The sequence below is a fragment of the Diadema setosum genome, chromosome 21 (assembly GCF_964275005.1).
Source record: "Diadema setosum chromosome 21, eeDiaSeto1, whole genome shotgun sequence".
Lineage (NCBI taxonomy): Eukaryota > Metazoa > Echinodermata > Echinoidea > Diadematoida > Diadematidae > Diadema > Diadema setosum.
Genome location: NC_092705.1, coordinates 19,318,333 through 19,338,548, shown reverse-complemented (window position 1 = coordinate 19,338,548; position 20,216 = coordinate 19,318,333). Strand labels below are relative to the sequence as shown.

Below are 20,216 nucleotides of genomic sequence, written 5' to 3'. Positions count from 1 at the left end.
TATATATATATATATATATATATATATATATATACAGTCAACCTCGGATACCTCAAATTCGTCGGGACTGAAGAAAATGGTTCGAGGTACGCGTACGTCGAATTTTCTTCGACTTATCCGAAGTTTATCGTTGTTCAACATGGTATATGTTGTAGTGCCTACTGATTGTTTGCATGCTTGTCAATTGGAATTGAATCAACTTTTATATAAATGAATTGAATGAAAATCGGAATTGAAATTAAAATTTCAGAAATAAAGATTTTGGTGGCCCGATCGCGCCACAAAAAAAAATTGGGATGTTTGCCTGTACTTTTGAAAATGAATAGCGGTAACAATCGGCTACGTAAGATGCTAAAATAAATGTCAGATGTTTGCTTTTAATTTTGGAAATGAATAACGGTAATATTCGACTCGGTATGATACTAAAATAAATGTCGGATGTTTGCTAATACTTTTGGAAATGAATAACGATAAGACTCAGCTCTGTATGGTGCTAAAACTAATGTCAGATATTTGATTTTGCATTTGAAAATGAACAAGGATAACATTCGGCTCCGGAAGACGCTGGAATAAATGTCTAATATTTGCTTTGACGTTCGGAAATGAAAAACTAATATTCAACTCCGTACGATGGTTTGGGTGTTTCTTTATACTTTCGAAAGGAAATAGCAATAACATTCGGCTCCGGAAGATGCTAAAATAGATGTCAGATGATCACTTTTATGTTCGGAAGTGAATAGCAGTAATATTCTGCTCCATACGATGCTAAAATAACTTTCTGATGTTTGCTTTTAAATTTCAAAATGAATAAAAGTAACATTCAACTGCGTTCAATGGTAAAATTATAATGTTTGATGTTTGCTTTGACGTTCGTAAATGAGTAACAATAATATTCAACTCCTAACGATGATAAAATGAATGCTGGATGTTTGTTTTTACATTTGAAAGTAAATTGCAATAACATTTAGCTCCGGAAGATGCTGAAATAAATGTTGAATGTTTGCTTTGATGTTCTGAAATTAATAACAACAATATCAAACTCTGTACGATGAAAAAATAAATGCCGTATGTTTGCTTTTACGTTAGAAAGTAAATGGCAATAACATTCAGCTCCGGAAGTTATTAAAATACATGTCGAATGTTTGCTTTTACGTTTGGCATGTTTGGAAGTGAATGGCGGTAACATTCTGCCCCATACGATGTTAAAAAAATACGGAATATTTGCTATTACATTTCGAAATGAATAACGGTAATTCAGCTACGTTTGATGGTAAAATAAATGTCTGATGTTTGCCTTGACATTCAAAAATGAAAAACAGTAACATTCGGCTCCGTACAATGATAAAATAATTGTCAGATGATTCGTTTCACTTTCGGAAGTGGACAGCAGTACCTTTCGGCTCCGGATACGATAATAGAATAAATGTCGGATATTTGAAATGAATAACCGTAATATTCTGCTCCGGACGATGCAAAAATAAATAACAGATTGATGCTTTTACATTTGGAAATGATTAACGGTATTAATCCACTCAGTTAGATGCTAAAACAAATAGCGAATGTTTGCTTTCACGTTTGGAAATGGATAAGGATATAGCATTCAGCTTCGCCAAAATGGTAAAATGAATGTCGGTTGTTTGCTTTTACATTTGAAAATGATTAACGGTTATATTCGGCTCCGTAAGGTGCTAACATACTAATATATGTTGGATGATTGCTTTTACAATAAGAAATGAATAACGGTAACTTTCGGATGCTAACAAATGTCAGCAAATTAAATGCTCCCACTTTCTCACTTCAAACGTAAGTTTTAACCTCCTAGTATAAGCATCAACTTTTATAATAATCTCTACGCCTATGCAAAATTTGCTAAATCTTAAAACACAGAATAAGATGATTGAATTTTCTATTCATTTCTTTAAGACATGGGCATCTGCATCACTTCAATAATGTTTAATATTAATTTTTCTATGTTTAGTAGGACCGATTTAGTTTTTCTAATGTTTTTCCCGTTTTTTTTTTTGTTTTTTTTTTTGCGTCAGCAGATTTTACTTTCGACCACCAAAAAATAAAAATCAATGACATTGATGACCCGATAAAGTCAGTGTGGAGCCCTGTCTATTCCATTCTTTATTATGCTCGGCCTATACTTCCAGGTCATTATACAACACTATTTTCATAATCGCATTGCTGGAAAAAAAAAATCCCGTGCTTGCGTTCTCGTGGAAGAAAAAATGAAACAAACTTCGTGAAAGGCCGAAAAAAGGTTAAAATATAGGCACTACGCAGGAGATTGATGTTAGAACAGTGGACCGTGATTAATGCCAAAGATATAACTGTCAACACCTAAGCAGGTGCGCCACGACGACGGTTAAGAAATCTACGCGCACGGTATGACTACTCGGTATCACGATCAAAAATCAGAACACAGTGGTTAAAGAAAAGAGCGTAGTGTTAACGTAAGCACTCCATTGGCACGGGTGCTATGTGCATATCGCGTACGTGTGTAGTAGGTAGGTGTTGGGAGTTTTTCTTGTCAGCTGTGTAGGCCTACCGGGTATTTCTTTGGGCGCACGATTGTTAAGAATATTTACAGTCGAGTGTGAAAAGATTTGTGACATGTCTCCGCTGTCCACGCGCGCTTAATCAGAGATTCTGAGTGATGTTGCAATTTCGATTCGCGCAACATGCTGGGAAAAACAATGTTAATTAAGATCGGGACATTAGATTTTGTTCGAGGTAACCGAACTTCGAGTTATTTTCTTCGAGCTACGCGAATTTTAATACACGAAAACTCCATAGGAACAATCGGGACTTTCATTTTGCACCCGAGGTAAGTGATATTCGGCTTATCCGACGTCGAGGTATCCGAGGTTGACTGTATATATATATATATATATATTAAAATGGTATACATGTAGCTATACCAAAACGGTATAGCTATACAACGAATTTGTACGTCTAAACACAACTAACGAAACGGCATATAACAAAACAACGGTCAGAGCATCGTTTCGAACTGGAACTCAATAACGAATCAGCATTTCATCATGTCTGTTATGCGTCTGAACGTATGGCAATCAAAGAACGGTATAACTGGCCGGGGCTTAATGTGAGCTTGCGAGAAAGGTGACCCTATTCCTCTCACTAGCGAAACATCATGACCATAACAACATGCGCAGTTGGAAACTGTGCATCTATACGTTTTCCAGAACGGTCGAGATTAGCGTCCGAATGGTCTGTCGGCTATACAATGATTCTTTATACGTCGTTTCTTTATTGATTTTTACTTTATATTGGCTGTCTCAAGAATTGGCTCACACTTCCCACTCACTACAGTTTACATAGACAGACTTTCTCGTGCAATATATTTTATTCTGCTATACCATGCAGTACACCATGTTATTTTCACTTAATTTCTTGGTTGTCCTGCAAAGTTGTGCTGCTCCATTCAATCCCAATCACAGGACCCAAGTTCAATTTCCACCCAGTACTTAATTCCTTTTGGACAAGATGTTTTTACCCACCATGTCCCTCTTGACCCAGGTGTGAATACCTAGCAATGCTACGGTAATAATAAAGATAGAGCAGTGGAAACACTGAAGAGGATAGGGACAGTGACGCAAAAAAAAACCCAACAAACTGACCTTGGAGAACTCTCTCTCAACATTCCATTTTGGCCTGTTGACATAGTCTTTGGTTGAGGGAAGAGGTACTCTGGCTCTGCCAACCCATCCCTTCATTCCTGGACGTAAACCACTGAAGAATAAACACAAAGTCATATAATTTCTTAGCTATTGCATACAATGATTGCACATTTTTTTTTTTTTTTTTACTAGCTCTCAATGTACAAGTAGTCAACATCACTGTTGGCTTTCTAGCCAGTAAGGCAGCCTGCACCTGTATGTCAGAATCTTTCACTTCTTGACTTGATATCTACCTGCTTTTATTCCATATCCCTTGCAGAAAAGATGAATGAACTGAAAGTCATTTGTGTTTTCACATGAGACTAACTGCAGTGAACAAACATCTTCTTCAACCAAAATATGACACAAATGAGTTCATAATAAATTGGAGTTCGAGTTGAATGTGTATCTGCATTTATGATAGGTGACTGTCACGTGACATTGAAGCGAAACTCGGAACGATAGATACACTTCTACAGCTTGTCAGTTTCGACTGAATTATACAATTGTTGTATATACATGTAGATGTACATGTGTGACTATTATCCCAGTCGAATCATCGCCCGGCAAGTGTATAAACCTCCTCAAAAACTGCAGCAGAAAATCCAAAATCGAGCATTCCGTACAGCCGTAGATAGCACCCACTGATGCTTCGTGATTATTCGAGCTATTCCATGTAAACACACATTTTTCTCGATTTTTACGATATTGTTGGGGTTCGACTGACAAATCCTTCTTGAATTATCGCAGACAGTGTAGCAAAGCATTCTGGGATATGTTGTCAAAGGCTAGAAGGTGAAAGAACTTTGGAATGACGTCGTTTATATGTCATTTCTTTCACTACGGGATATTCCGTATATGGCCCCTGCGGCGCTTGGACAAACTACGGAATATCCCCTAGATGGCCCGATATGGGTTAACAAAACTCAAACATTTGTAGGGACAGTGATTTTCCGCGATCGCGGAAAACGGACGGAAAACGCGGAAACGGCCATTTGAAACGGAAAAAGTAATCCACACGGAAAATCACGGAAAATCACTTTTCAACAAAATAAAACACATAAAAGTAAAAATAAATCCAACAGAAGCTGTAAATTAATCATTATTACATGTCCACGATATTCACAGACTGCGGAGACTTGAGTTTCAATAACTGTCGAACACTTACTCAATCCAACACCAACTGAAAGTCCATTTATATTCCAAAACACAATGTGTGTCTCGCCGAATAATGTGTGATGATAAAGCCAGTATTTTGGCAGTAAAAGTAGCGGCAATAGAAGAAACTGCTGTTTTCTGCTCGCGGTAAGCTGCCAGCAGGGGAGTCGAGTGGTGACTTGCTATGCCTGCCTGCTCCACATGTGTCGTGTGTATAGAGCACAATGCATGATGTGAACACCAACTTCACGCAGAAAAAAAGAAAAATCCCACGATGCCAAGATACCAGACTGGGGAATGGGGAGGGGTGGAGAGAGAGAGACCATTCAACAGAAGAAACCGCGCGTATTTGGCGCATTCTTGGAGATCATGAACTGTCTGGGGTGTTGGAGATGAACAGGGAAAGAATGTTTACCGGTAATTAAAGATAGCTCAAGTCGAAGCCCCAGGGCAAAGACCCAGGATTACAAATGTAATGATTTTATATTTCTTTCGTTTAAGCTCCTTAAAATCACTCACCTGCGATATTTGATGAGCTTAATTTAGGTGTTTGAATGTCACATTTTTTTATGAGATTGTAACGATGTGTAATACAATACTATAATACCTATTGATTTATCAATCTGTAAAACACAAGTGTGACTACCAGTGACAATAAAAAAAGACTTGTATTTGTTTTCTGCCGAGATTTTTTTTTTGTCTTCATCCCAACACTTCCAAGTTCATATGAAATTTCTAATGTTTTACTGCAGCATCAACAGTCTAAAATAAATTACTGAAATATTGTCTAAATGCATTTGAAATATGAGATGTGGATGATCGTCCATATTGATTTGTATCCTCTAAATTTGACATTTCATATGAATAAAGTAGGCAATATTTCAGTAAATTCTGAAGCTTTGTGAATCATGAAATTTTTGGCAACCATCCATTTGAACTTCAGGCATGAAAAGTTCCTAAGAATCAGCAAAAACAACTCAACAGAATACTGATCAGAGATAAAGTTCCTTCGAATTGAGAAGTAGCACGCAGATTTGCTGGGCGTGAGACCACAAGGATCAGCGTGTTGTCACTGAATATCGGGAAGTTCTCACAAACTCAAGGATCACCTCTCCCTGCCAACTCCAACATGTAGCTCCCCAACAACGTGCATGGTTGAATGCATGGCGTCTCGATGTCACCGTCTATAGGTACCCGAGGCTGCTTTGTATTTGTCTTGGAATATTGATTCATTTCTTGCCATGACATGAGTGTAGTAATCTTTTTGCATGGCTATGTAAAAATTTGTGACACTCAACTCGTCTCTTTGATGTTTTTCTTTCAGTCCAAAAGGAAGACAAAATAGTATCATGACGTTTGCAATTGTTCAAAAGGTCTGCTATTGATAACTCACAGACTAATCACCAAGGGGCTGTTCCCAGGCCCTCCCTCCTCCAGTCGAGCAATCTACACGCGCGCGCAAATTCCTCTGCCATGTGGTTTGCCAGCCAGCTGTCGGGCAGCCTGGCCTGGCTGGCATGAATGGGTGTCGAGTTTCAATCAATATCTGCTGTTGTTTTTTTCTTGTATTTGAACATGTCGTTTCACCTCACCTCGTTTTTTTTTTTCTTTGTTTTGTTTTGTTTTGTTTTGTTTTGTTTTGTTTTGTTTTGTTTTTGGGGGGGGACCCGAGGCCAGAATGAGGAAAGATCAGAGTGAAATGAGTGCTAGTTTCTTGTCTGGATTATTGACTGAAGAAAGATAAATTGATTGTTCCTTTAGTGCTGAAATTTTTTATCTGTTTAGACCTTCTGAAGGAATAAAAAGACCTGACTAGACAGTAATAAGTCACTTGACTAGCAAGTCAAGAAAGAGGACATAATGATAGTTGTTGATACTGCAGGCCAGACTTTGATAGTGATACACAAATATGTAATGTCCCACTGCATGATTAACTGGATTACAACGTATTGACTGAAGAAAGATTTAGATAGATTGATTGTTCTTTTAGTGCTGAAGTTTTTATCAACACTGCTTATTAAACTGATTATAATGTATTCTGTTTGCAGCTTCTAAGGAATAAAAACACTTGACTAGTAAGTCACTAGTTGAGACTCAGAGACTTATTTCACTTTGTATATTTTTTTTTTAATTTGTAGACAGCAGTGTAAACAGTCGTGTAAACAGCAGTGTAAACAGCCCTCTTTATCATCGCCATAATTAACCTCGCAGATTTACACATTACGCAATACTCTTCGAACATTATCACTGTGGCAACCTAAACCGCCATATGGCAACCTAAACCACCCTTTGGCAACCTAAAAAACTCTATAGGTTGCCCGGCTGGCAACCAAGGAAAAAAGTTAAGTGAGAGCCCTGTGCATGTTTTGACAGTCAAAATAAATAAATTGTAATCCTGATGTTTCATTTCATTTGTCTTCATGGATGTGTAGTACAGAGGTTGGAAAATCATCAGGTATACACTATGCATAACATGTATGAATGTATACACGATTACACAGGTACACAAACTTCAAATAGCAATCATTTAATTTTTGTTCATTTTTGCATGCAAATACATGTAAACGGAATTTGCATTTTTTGTGTGTACAATTCATATGGGAAAACGGAATTTCCGTTTTTTCACCATTGTGAAACGGAATTCATGATTTCCTGAAACGGAAAAGGCAATTTTTTGAAACGGAAAATCACTGCCCCTACATTTGATTTACTTCTAAACAAAAATATCAAGAGACTATTAGTCTCTCCATATATCTCTTTTAGGTATTTAAAATGCCTATCAAATCAATACAAATTGCAATCACTGCATGTACTGCATGTAAGGTAGAAAGTGACACTGAAAATGTTGCATCTATTCACATCTCTGGATGAATAAGGAAAATGCCCTCGAGAGTAACATTATTAACAAGCAGTTGGGGATATAGCACAATGTACTGCACTCACCCTTCTCCTCCTTCTAATGCAGTCTCAATGTCTTTCTGTGTTGGTGTGTCCTCAGAACTGAATGGGATAACAAGAAATAAATCAAGTGCACAGTGCACACATAATACTGAGAAGAGTGCAGTTGTCAAACTTGCTACATAATACAGATTGCGTTTGAATTGAAACACTTTAGAGACCAGTACAGTTCCATTATCTCTCTACGACGATGTAAATTCAAGCATGACTGGAGGCATAAAAACATAAATAGTTCATAAACACAGCCAAAACAACAAGACATTGAATCTGTTCTGGCTGGATTTACTTGTGAAAATCATAGAGAGAACAGTTTCGCTACTGGGTCAGCTTCTTAGCTCTTACTGGTTGGCAAGCATTCACCTGTGAGGGATGAATGGGCAATGTTACTGCTTTTGTTATTTAGATGTCCAGACAAGTAAGTCCAGTCCAACAGATGAAATTGCCTATTGTTATCATACTAGCTGGACGAAGAATCTACATCTATGTATACATCCCCAAAACACTTTCATATCTTTTCACAAGGAAAGAGGCAATCTTTGAAAGAATGTTCATGAAAACTATATAGGCAGCTTTGGAAAAAAGAAAAAACAAAAACAAACAATGTAAACATTGACTTTAAACAAAGTCCTGTATTTGCAGGTGCATTTAACACCCCTGTGTATAAACTGCCCCGATGTATTCACTATGCCTCAAAAAAATTTGCCCAAATTGATAAAAACAACTAGAAATGTCGCTATGGCTACTGGTACAAATGTATGCCTCCGCCATAATGGATGGTTCTCCGATAAGTCTACAGTATATCTTGACGATGTTAAGACAACACTTTCACTTCATTGGCAAAAAAAAAATAAATAAATAAAAAATTAATGAATAGATAAAATGGCATTTTTGTCACAAATGTGTCGAGTGTCGACTTTCCTTGAACTAGACTGTAGGTTTCATTTGGATGGATGGCTAAATTGTTCAAGAGGGCAGGTATTCTGGGATTTGAGCATTTTCACATGACCTTTGACCTTTTACCTATGAGCCCCCATGGCCCAAAACTGTTCAAGAAAATCTTTATCTGGTAATACATGTACACACCACATTTTAAGAAAATACCTTTAGGCATTGCATGGACATGGCAGAAATCACGAAATTTTGAGCATTTGATCTTGACCTTTGATCCCACGACCCAAAGAGTTCCCAGAAAATCACTGACAGGCAGTACATGCATATGTATTAAGTTTCATGAAGATTCCTTGAGCCATTTCCGAGATATGGAGAAAAAAGTGAAATTTTTGCATTTTCACATGACCTTTGACCTTTCACCCCATGACCCCAAACTTTCCCTGGAGAGCTTTTATTGGGTAATACATGTATACACTAAGTTTCAAGAAAATACCTTCAGGCATTGCATAAATATGGGGGAAACAGTGCAATTTTGAAAATTTGGCCATGACCTTTTACCTTAAGCATATGCACCTAAAAGTTGATAGGAACAACTTTGCGCACTCATACATATTTCATTAGTATACCTTAAATGGATTTTAAGTTACATTGTCCACAAAATTCATTATGGATGGAAGGACGGACAGATGGACGGACGGCCGAACAGGGGCATGGGGGTGTGCATGGTTCTCATTTGAACAAATTGTGATCCTATCCCCCTAGGGATGCTACCTGCCTACTTTGGTAAAAATCTGTCATGGGGTTTTCAAGAAGGCGGCTAAAATGTAAAAAGTTTACGCATGATGGACGACAGACGCCAGACGATGAGTAATCACATAAAAGACTTTTCGATTGTGTGAACAAAGATGCCATTCTTGTTCTCTAGCAGTGCCAAATGGTTGTGGTCCACTCATTGCGTCCAGCCAGTCAGAACCCATTTTGATTTTCTGTATGCATGTTCATGACGTGAACATAATTCTGCCAGGCTCCATAAATAGCTGCCAGTCACAAGCACAAACTTGACCTGCAGTTAAGCAGTCTGACATTTGGCAGGCACTTTCACCCTTCACAGACTGAATGATTTTTTGAAGAAAAACAGAATAGATAAAGCTTGCATTTATCCATGTGGCATATAATGATGAATGCATTCTTCTCTACTCATTATATTTTTGTAGCTGTGACGCTAGGAAGGATGCCAAGCACTCTGGATACAACATGAAATTGTGTTCATTGCTTGTTTGTGATGCAACACCAAAGTGCTATGATTGGATGGACTATTCTGCAGCAGGACAAAATTATTTTCTTCTACGTGTATTCAAAGACTAGGATACAGTGTACTTCTCTTAAAATTTACCTTTTCAACACTGCACTTTTGCAGAATAAGGGCAACTGAATCCATATTCTAAGTCAGTGCAATCAGTTATTGTGGCAGATAAACAGTGAATTATGAATGGTGACACTGCCACCGTCGCAGATTGAAGACAACGTGAAAATCGAGGAAAACGCGTTCTAGATTTTGGAAGAAAGCGTGTGGACAGTTGGTGCCCATGTGCATTGCCTTTGCAAACTGACGTCATCATACATCCCAGTCCAGGACATGGACGTGCAAATTGAAAAGTCCCAATAGCTCACTAGAGCCTTCTGTTCAGGTGGAAAAATAAACAAAAGACTTTTTCAAACATAGGGCATGGTGCCCTTTCTTACAATACATATTCTATTATCCTAGCAAAAAATTCCCATTAAGTTTGGTGAAAATCTGACCTTGAATTTTCAAGAAGAAGACAGAAGTGCAAAATTGAGCCCAAACTATAGCAAAACTTGAACATCCAAACCCCTGTCCATCAATGTCACTAATATTGCTCTTTGACATGGTGAATTAAAGAATGTCCCTGTACTTTACATCAATGTTTTCCATTATGGACCTCTGAACTGTCTCTATCCTTCTCACCTAAGTCTCCTTCTCTTAGAAGCAGCAAGCTGCTCAATGTCTCTCTTCTGCCGATCCTCCTTTGTCATGGACCTGAAGTTAGCCTCCACCCCAAAAATAGGTCGAGACCACTCATCTAGAAAGAAATACAAGCAAGACAAAATGAACAATGGCAACACATAGTTGGTAAAAAAAAAGAGAAAAGAAATATAAGTAGTAAGTTCACAGAAACTGCAAAGACAGCCTTTGACAGATGGTCCTCATAGGCAGAAAAAACGAGACCGAGTTGACTCTCAAAACAATTCAACAATGAAACAGCATCCTTCATGAATCACGAATACCTTTTCAAACTATAACATCATATTATTCTTTATACAAGGGTATCTACACACAGTACAATTCATTTGTTATGCTGACGTGAAAACTACTGTAATTGGGTCTCAGTAACCCTGTCTGAGAGTTTCAGATTTCCACATATTTGGCCATGTGGGCTGTGCCTCTATACCCCCGTAAGGACCATCTACACATTTGTACAAACCTTTCCCAAAGATTGACATGAAAATTTTAATCTTGGGCCTCACCCAGGTACCCAGCATATTACCTCTAAGAGTACCTACCCAAATGCAATTTGACTTACACCCCTTCTGATCTGAAAAAAAAAAAAAAAAAAAAAAAAAAAAATCACTGAAATTTTCATGGTTTGGGCACTATGGGCCCTAAGGAGGACATCTATACTATTACAACAACTTTGCATCCTTGTTTCCCCAAGATTGATCCCGCTCAGTTTGGTGAAAATTTGATCATGCATTTGATTTGATTTTGATTTGATTTATTTCTGCTTAATTCCGTTACATCAGATAGGATCATGTACATGTCATTTATGACAAACAGTATATCGACACATAGTTTTTAGTACAATTATACAAGACAAATACAAACATACAAGCTTATGGAACTTAAACAGAAGGGTCTCCAAAATAAGCCGAGGCTTGACGGTATGGAGACTTTATGCTTAAGAAGATGAAGAATTTAATCACAGGGTGCTACCTCAAGTGGTGTTACACCCTCCTTGGGTGCCACCAATGCCACCAACGTGAACAACTGACACTCTACATTTACTAGGAGAATATCTTAAATGCCACGTAACTCAGTTGCACTAATTCTGGAGAGGAAGATCATTGAAGATATTCACTTTTGTGCCTCATCAAACATTTGAACCATTTTGATAATTTTGCACCCCTACCCCTAGGAATGATTTCTGTCACATTTGGTTTTCATCAAGAGTTTTAAAAAAATACAAAAATGTAAGCACTTCATGAATGATAGATGGCAGACATAAAAATAATCATAATAGGTCACTTGAGCCCTTGGCTCAGGTGAGGTAAAAACAGCTCTGAAAGCAGTTACACTTGGTACAATAGGTTTGATTTTACATCAGTGGCAATCCTAATCCTATGCTGTAAGACATAAAAGCACCTTCTCATAATTTCTCTCTGTCCTCACACAGGGACAACAGCTTGTATACAAAATTCTAACTTACTGATTATTTTGCCGGCCATGTCACGGATGTGTCGCAACTCCTTCGGGTGTCTGAAGAGACACATAACAGCCTTGCCAATGCCACTCGTCTTTAACATGTGCTGCTCTATTGGTGGAAACTGCAACATTAAAAGAAGTAAAATTAGAACTATCACTCATTGTGATTAATATACCCCCACCAACAACTGAGGGAATTAGCTCAACCAGGATTAATTTTTTTTTTTTTTTTTTTTTACTCTTTAATGGGAAAAAAAAATGTTACCATGGCAACGCACTGTTCAACAGTGAATAAATGTATTGCTCACTGTTAGTCAAATGTCCTACATTGTTTGATAGATACTTTATTTTCTGCAAATCAATATATACATAAATTGAATAATCGTGAACATGGGAAACATACAAAGTATATTTGAAACAGAGTCGTTTGACTTGCATAAACAACGATATAAAAGGAAATTAATGATATTACAGTATGCATGTCTATGCAGCTGGGATTACAATAACAATATTATATTTAAGAAATGATAATGCAGAGGGCCGCCATTGTAAGCATTGCTTGAAAAGATGGCCGGCCCAAGTCCAAGTCCATAAAAAAAGACATTCCAAGTCAAGTGCTCAAAAACTGAGTGAGCAAGATAAATAAACTGACAATTTCTTTCATTAAAAATTGTGTTACCATGACAACACAATGTTGGACATTAAGAAAAAATGAAGTTTACACAACTATATATATCTATATCATAGCCATCACATGTGCAAAATTTCAAGCCAAATGCTAAAAGGCTGAGGGGCTTAATTGAATTCACAATATAAGTTTATCATTTTCATTCAAAATATACTGTTACCATGGCAACACATTTTCAACACTGACAAAAGATTTTTTGCACATCTAGGTAATGTAGAGGCAACATGTGCCAAATTTGAAGCCAAAATGCTCTAAAACAGAGAGAGTTAGGAGAATTAAAATGTTTGTATGATTTTCATTCAAAATGCACTGTTACCATGGCAACACATTGTTCAACAATGATGAAATATGAAGTTTGCATATCTCTGTACTATAGTGGTCACATGTGCCAAATTTCAAGCTAAATGCTCACAGACTGAGGGAGTTACTTAAATCCACAATATTTGAGTATGATTTTCATTAAAAAAAATGCTGTTACCATGGAAATGCATTGATCAACAAAAACAAAAGGTTGCGTTTCACATCTGCGTACCATAGTGGTCAGGTGTGCCAAATTTCAAGCTAAGTGCTCAAAGACTGAGGGAGCTAGCTGAATCCACAATATCTTTTTATGCTTTTTGGTGAAAAAATGCTGTTACCATGGCAACGCATTGTTCAACACTAATGACAGATTAAGTTTGCACATCTATATGCTATAGTGGTCACATGTGCCAAATTTCAAGCCAAATGCTCAAAGACTGAGGGAGTTAACTGAATCCACAATATTTTTGCATGATTTTCATTCAAAATATGCTGTTACCATGGCAACACATTGATTACCACTGACAAAAGATTACGTTTACACATCTATATACCATAGTGGTCATGTGTGCCAAATTTCAAGCTAAATGCTCAAAGACTAAGGGAGTTAGCAGAATCCGCAATGATTTTTGTACACTTTTTGGTAAAAAAAAAAGCTGTTACCATGGCAACACATTGTTCACCACTGACGAAAGATTAAGTTTGCACATCTATAAACTATAGTGGTCATGTGAGCCAAATTTCAAGTCAAATGCTCTAAGTCTGAGGGAGTTAACTGAATCCGCACTATTTCCGTATGATTTTCATTCAAATTATGCTGTTACCATGGCAACGCATTGATCAACAATGACGAAAGAGTAAGTATGTATATCTATGTACCATAGTGGACATATGTGCCGATTTTCAAGTCAAATGCTTAAAAACTGAAGGAATTAGATTAATCCACACATTTTTGTATGATTCATGGCAACAGATTTATTAACACACACATATGTATTTTGCACAACTATACATTACTCAGTACATTGATCGCATGTCCCAAATTCAAATTAAATTGCTACAAAACTGAGAGAGTAGTTTGATCCACAACATTTTGTAGGATTTTTATGAAAATCTGCCGTTGCCATGGCAACGCATTATGAAATACTCATGAAAAAGATGTCTTGCACAGCTGCCTGTGATAGCAGTCAAACATGCCAAATTTGAAGTTAATTGCTCAAAAAATGAGATAATTCGATCCACAAGATTTTATGAAAATATGTCGTTGCCATGGCAACGTATTATGCGATACTAACGAAAAAGGTGTCTTGCACATCTACCTTTGATAGCGGTCACACATGCCAAATTTGGGGTCAACTGCTCAAAAAATGGGAGAGGAGTTCGATCCACAATATTTTGTAAGATTTTTTAAAAATCTTCCTTTGACAGCGGTCACACATGCTAAATTTGGGGTTAATTGCTCAAAAATGAAAGAGTAGTTCGATCCACAAGTTTTTATGAAAATATGCCATTGCCATGACAACGCATTATGCGATACTAACGAAAACTGTGTCTTGCACATCTTCCTTTGACAGTGGTCACACATGCCAAATTTGGGGTCAATTGCTCAAAAAATGAGAGAGGAGTTCGATCCACAAGATTTTGCAACGGACCAACCGCCCGCCCCCCGCTCGACCGACCGACCGACCACCCGCCCGACCGAACGCCCGACCGGCCACCCGACCTCAGTGATTCCCATTTACCCCCCCCCCCCCCCTACACACTGTGTGGGTGGGGGTATAAAAATGCCATATTGCAGTGATCATTTTCCCTGTATTTTTATTGCTTGTTGTGTGCAATAACTTTTGTAGCAAATCCATCAGAAGTGTTGGCAGTACATGACACCTAAAATCAAGGCTTCTTTTTATGAAGATATGTGTCATTAACATGCATCCATAACAGCCATATATAAAGTGCACACAGCTGATTGGCTGTTACACATCTGCTACCATGGTAACTTCAATACACTGGAAGCTAAAAGTTACTGTATCAACGATGAAGATCGCAATAAAAGCATACATTCTAATTTTAACAAGACACTGACTTTCCCACTTCTGCCTCTCTGGTTGTTGTTTGCTACATATAATTTTAAGGTGTAAAATACACATGCACATTCAGGGAAATTTATGCTTATCTGTGATACTGACCTCAGCATCTAGTCTTTGGTTGTTGCATCTCAACCAAGGAAAGTAGTAACGCATTGTAAAGGCATCAATATCTTCTTTATTTTTTCATTTTTATTTTAAGGGGGGGGGGAGAGGGGCACCGGGTAAAGCATTTCCAGCATGCATAGAAAAAACTACATCTCACGCAAGTTCACTCATCATGCGCAGTATGCATGAACATGCCATTTATCTCAAGTATTAGATTCCCTTTGCCGTTTTTTGTCTACCCATTCCAAAAGAGTATGCTCAAATGGCATGTTTCTTCTCTAAGATACATTGTACACTGTGGTATACAAGCAAAACTCAGTAAACTTCATAAGCCTGGTATCAGAAAGGCTACAATAAAACATAAATATATATAAATAAAAATGTTATCCAGTGGAAAATTATAGGAGAAAATCATTGTTGTAGAAAAGGAATAAAAGACTTAAAGCGTAAAATTTAACCAAAATAAAGACTGCATGTCTGCAAGTCCATTTGAACATTAATTATAGGGGACAGACACTTGTGTACAAACCCCTTTAAGGATCTTGATGAAGGACTCTCTGATGCTGAGATGGGGCAGACTCTTGTCTGGCAGTGGTAGCAACCACTCTTTCATAGCACCAAGAACTCCACACTCCATGAAGGCCATCTGAAGGTCTTGCCTGCACAGAATAATGATATCAAATGAGAACACAGTGCACTCATTACATGTTGTTTTCTCATCCAACAACATGAAACATATTGTCTCTTTCCTACCATTGGATAAACTTGTTGTAGCTCATTAAAAAAAAAAAAAAAAAAAAAAATCACTAATAAGACAGCTCGTCCTGTTCTATGTAAGGGCTACACAACAGTCAAACTTAGTTCACATTGACTGATAATATACAAATGATGCACAGGATAGAATGTGCTGAAATAATCCTGTGCATCATTTGTTTTATAAAATGGGTCGAAAACTAACAGCATTATTCACGTACCTTTGTGGGTCAATACCAGTCAGCTACATGAAGTACTCGCTCAAAAGTCAAGATGTCCGAAGATGTTCGTCCCAAACATTTACGCACGTCGCACTCGGAAATCCCGCACATAAGTACTGTACGTACGTATAAGAGTATACGTACGCCACGTGTTATGCACAAGAAAGGCCGCCAGCTGTTGTGGCAGGCTGCCGGCTGTTGTGGCAGCCCGCGGCCCGAACTAGAAGTTGTTTACAGGATTGACAGCGCGTATAGTAGCGTGTGACGCACTTGTAACAACTGATTGAGTGCGCACTGCTAGTGTAAACATTGTGACGTACGTCAGGCCAGGGAGGTGGAAGAGAGACTCTTCTTAGTGCATTTACTAAGAAATTAATGCACGCACACGTGACTCATTTCAGCGCTTCCAATTGGCTACATTCTTGAATCCATTTTATAACATGTTTTATTAGGTTCTGTCACAATACACAGAGCACACTGGGAGATTTCAAGTTTTGGTGCAAGTGCTTGCACTTGCACTATCTTAAAAAATAACAACAAACAAACAAAAAACAAAAAACATTTGCCTAAAACTGAACTAAACAACACTAACAGTCAGATCCAGCACGCAGTATGGATCATAGTCACTGCTACCCAACACTAGTCTCACCTTAACAATACCATGAAATCCTGCAGACACTGCACAACAACAGCCAAAAAGAAACAAGGAAAAGTAGAAATTACGCGGTGCGTAACATATGTCCCCGCCGGAAGTAGCATTTTGTAACAAAATGTGCAATATAGGTAAAAAATCAAGGTCAAAGGTCAAAGAAGTCAAAGGTCAAAATTCTGTGTAGAAGTTTTGAAGCCCTCACCTAGTGCCATCACATAAAGCAAATGGAATCGAAATTGGGTTAGAAATGGCGAAGGAGTAGCATTTTGTAGCCAATGTACAATATAGGTCAAAAATCAAGGTCAAAGGTCAAAGAAGACAAAGGTCAAAATTCTGTGTAGAAGTTTTGAAGCCCTCACCTAGTGCTATCACATAAAGCAAACGGAATCGAAATCGGGTTAGAAATGGCGAAGGAGTAGCATTCTGTAGCAAAATGCACAATATAGGTCAAAAATCAAGGTCAAAGGTCAAAGAAGTCAAAGGTCAAAATTCTGTGTAGAAGTTTTGAAGCCCTCAACTAGTGCCATCATATAAAGCAAACGGAATCGAAATCGGGTTAGAAATGGCGAAGGAGTAGCATTTCGTAGCAAAATGTACAATATAGGTCAAAAATCAAGGTCAAAGGTCAAAGAAGTCAAAGGTCAAAATTCTGTGTAGAAGTTTTGAAGCCCTCACCTAGTGCCATCACATAAAGCAAACGGAATCGAAATCGGGTTAGAAATGGCGAAGGAGTAGCATTTTGTAGCAAAATGTACAATATAGGTCAAAAAATCAAGGTCAAAGGTCAAAGAAGTCAAAGGTCAAAATTCTGTGTAGAAGTTTTGAAGCCCTCAACTAGTGCCATCATATACAGCAAACGGAATCGAAATCGGGTTAGAAATGGCGAAGGAGTAGCATTTTGTAGCAAAATGTACAATACAGGTCAAAAATCAAGGTCAAAGGTCAAAGAAGTCAAAGGTCAAAATTCTGTGTAGAAGTTTTGAAGCCCTCACCTAGTGCCATCACATAAAGCAAACGGAATCGAAATCGGGTTAGAAATGGCGAAGGAGTAGCATTTTGTAGCAAAATGTACAATATAGGTCAAAGGTCAAGGTCAAAGGTCACGACTGAAATTCTGTGTAGAATTTTCAAAGCTCCCATGTAGTGCTATCATATAAAGCAAACAGAATCAAAATTGGCTCATAAATGACAGAGAAGTAGCAAATTGAAGATTTTGATCACACACGGACGCACACACGGACACACGGACGGACGGACGGACGGACACACGGACACACACACGTACGGAGCCCGTTTCATAGTCCCCTGCTCGAACTCGTTCGGCGGGGACAAAAAAAATGAATAGATAAATAAAATAAAAATGCTTGCACTTGGTTCAAGTAAAATATAAAGCAAAGTATCAATTATTTCCATATGTGAAAAGAAACACCAAAAATTTGTGACGTTCAGTAACAAAAAAATCTGCAATGACAATGCAGACCAAAACGGAAAACAATATGATGTTAACTTTGTGGAATACCTGCACATGGTATTAAAGGTTCCGACTTACTTCTTTAGTTGTGACAGGACTGCCGGCAGCATGTTGAGCTTCTTAGTGGCAGCCTTTCTCTCTTTGTTTAAACTTCGATCCTCCTGTTAGTCATCGCAAATAAAAGAGATAGTTAACTGAAGTCATGATTAACTTAAATCTACAGAATCTTCCATACATGTGCACCTCTCTTACCCTTGATATGCATCATGCTTTACAGTTTGGCTTATCTTTATCAAATGGCTGCTTGTGTGATTACATATCAACAAGTAAGTGAGTCAGCTGTTTAAATTCAAGAAACAATGTTCATAGTTAAACTCACGGTCTATGTTATTGAGCATTTCATTTCAAGTTCATATCAAATCAACCTTAAAATTTGCAAGTCTCTGTACAGACTTATATAGGATTTCTGCATAGTCTCACTACGAACATTTCTTTTGGCAGCTGTACAACAAAAACACAACAAGGCAAGAAACATCTTTGCAGCACTGTGCTATTGCTTAATGTCTGAATAATGCTACGTACATATCAAAGATAATATAGAGACAAGTGTACACTTGTACCTCTGCTGCTTCAACCATCTGCTTGATCATTGCTATGATGATGTCATCATTGTCACTAATGAAGTCATCATTGCCACGTTTTCTCCGTCTCCCTCTGTTCTCATCTTTCTTCCGCTGTAGCATCAGGTCAAAGTCTGACACAAAATCTCTGTAACAAAGCCAGAGAAAAAGTTTAATGCATTTCTAGGTCAACCTAACATGAGCAATAAAAAAAAGAGGAAGCACTGAACAACGAAGACACCTAATCACCTCCTCTATCATTTTACATTAATTATGTTTGCCCCACTTCTACATCTACACATTGAAATTTCACATACGAGGTAATGCATTCAAACTGATCAAGATACATGTATTTGTGTCTAATATTAATGTGCTCCAGCTTTTATTCAAACCTCATTTTGGGTCAAGATATATCATTCTAATTTAAAGCATGAGTAGTTTGTAACTTCACACATCTGACATTTTCCCTTTCTGCTTCAAGACTACGATGTATGGAAGGATGACAGTCAGTATATGTGTGAAAAGATGAACAAAATAAATTGCAGAATCAAGGTTTGGCCATCTCTACAGATTACTGAGTATTTTTCAGGAAGACCAACAAGTATAAATATAGTTTGCACACCTGTTTTGCTGAGAGTTTTCATGATATATATTTTTCATAATTCATCACATGTCACCAACAATTTGTATGAGCAGAAGATAAATCCAATTCTTTACACAAGAATTGATGTATTCTGGTAGCTGGTTTTAAGGAACAACCTTTGTTACAGAGACATGTCATGACTATGTCACTGATCTGGTATTACCTGCAGTGACATCTAGTTGATTGCATAATCCTTCTTGCTCATTCTGAGAGGCATTCTTGTGGACATCATTTCTCATGCTGTTATTCTTTGTGTGTGTGTGTGTGTGTGGGAGGGGGGGGGGGGGGGAGTGGTATACGATTCTATACATTTCCTGTTAATGACACAACATAGCAGTTACTATTACTGAGGTACCTGAACTACAGAGAACCTTCAATGCCACACTGAAGGTAGGAGTCATCACTTTCTAATTTTCAATTCCTACAGTCTCAAACATGTAGATAAATGCTCGTGAGCATGTAAATGGATATCCTATTGAAT

The 20,216-nt window shown here is 37.7% G+C and overlaps 1 protein-coding gene across 1 annotated transcript in view; it reads right to left on the bottom strand.

Annotated features, from left to right (window-relative positions):
• The window catches only part of LOC140244758 (uncharacterized), a 36,356-nt gene that overhangs the window by 4,149 nt on the left and 11,991 nt on the right, over nt 1-20,216 (bottom strand). The window contains exons 8-14 of the mRNA XM_072324376.1: nt 19,093-19,240; nt 18,551-18,633; nt 15,905-16,034; nt 12,200-12,317; nt 10,681-10,795; nt 7,788-7,844; nt 3,648-3,759 (exon numbers count right to left, since the gene is read on the bottom strand). Of these exons, the coding sequence (XP_072180477.1) occupies nt 3,648-3,759; nt 7,788-7,844; nt 10,681-10,795; nt 12,200-12,317; nt 15,905-16,034; nt 18,551-18,633; nt 19,093-19,240 (763 nt within the window). The remainder of the gene's footprint in view (nt 1-3,647; nt 3,760-7,787; nt 7,845-10,680; nt 10,796-12,199; nt 12,318-15,904; nt 16,035-18,550; nt 18,634-19,092; nt 19,241-20,216) is intronic.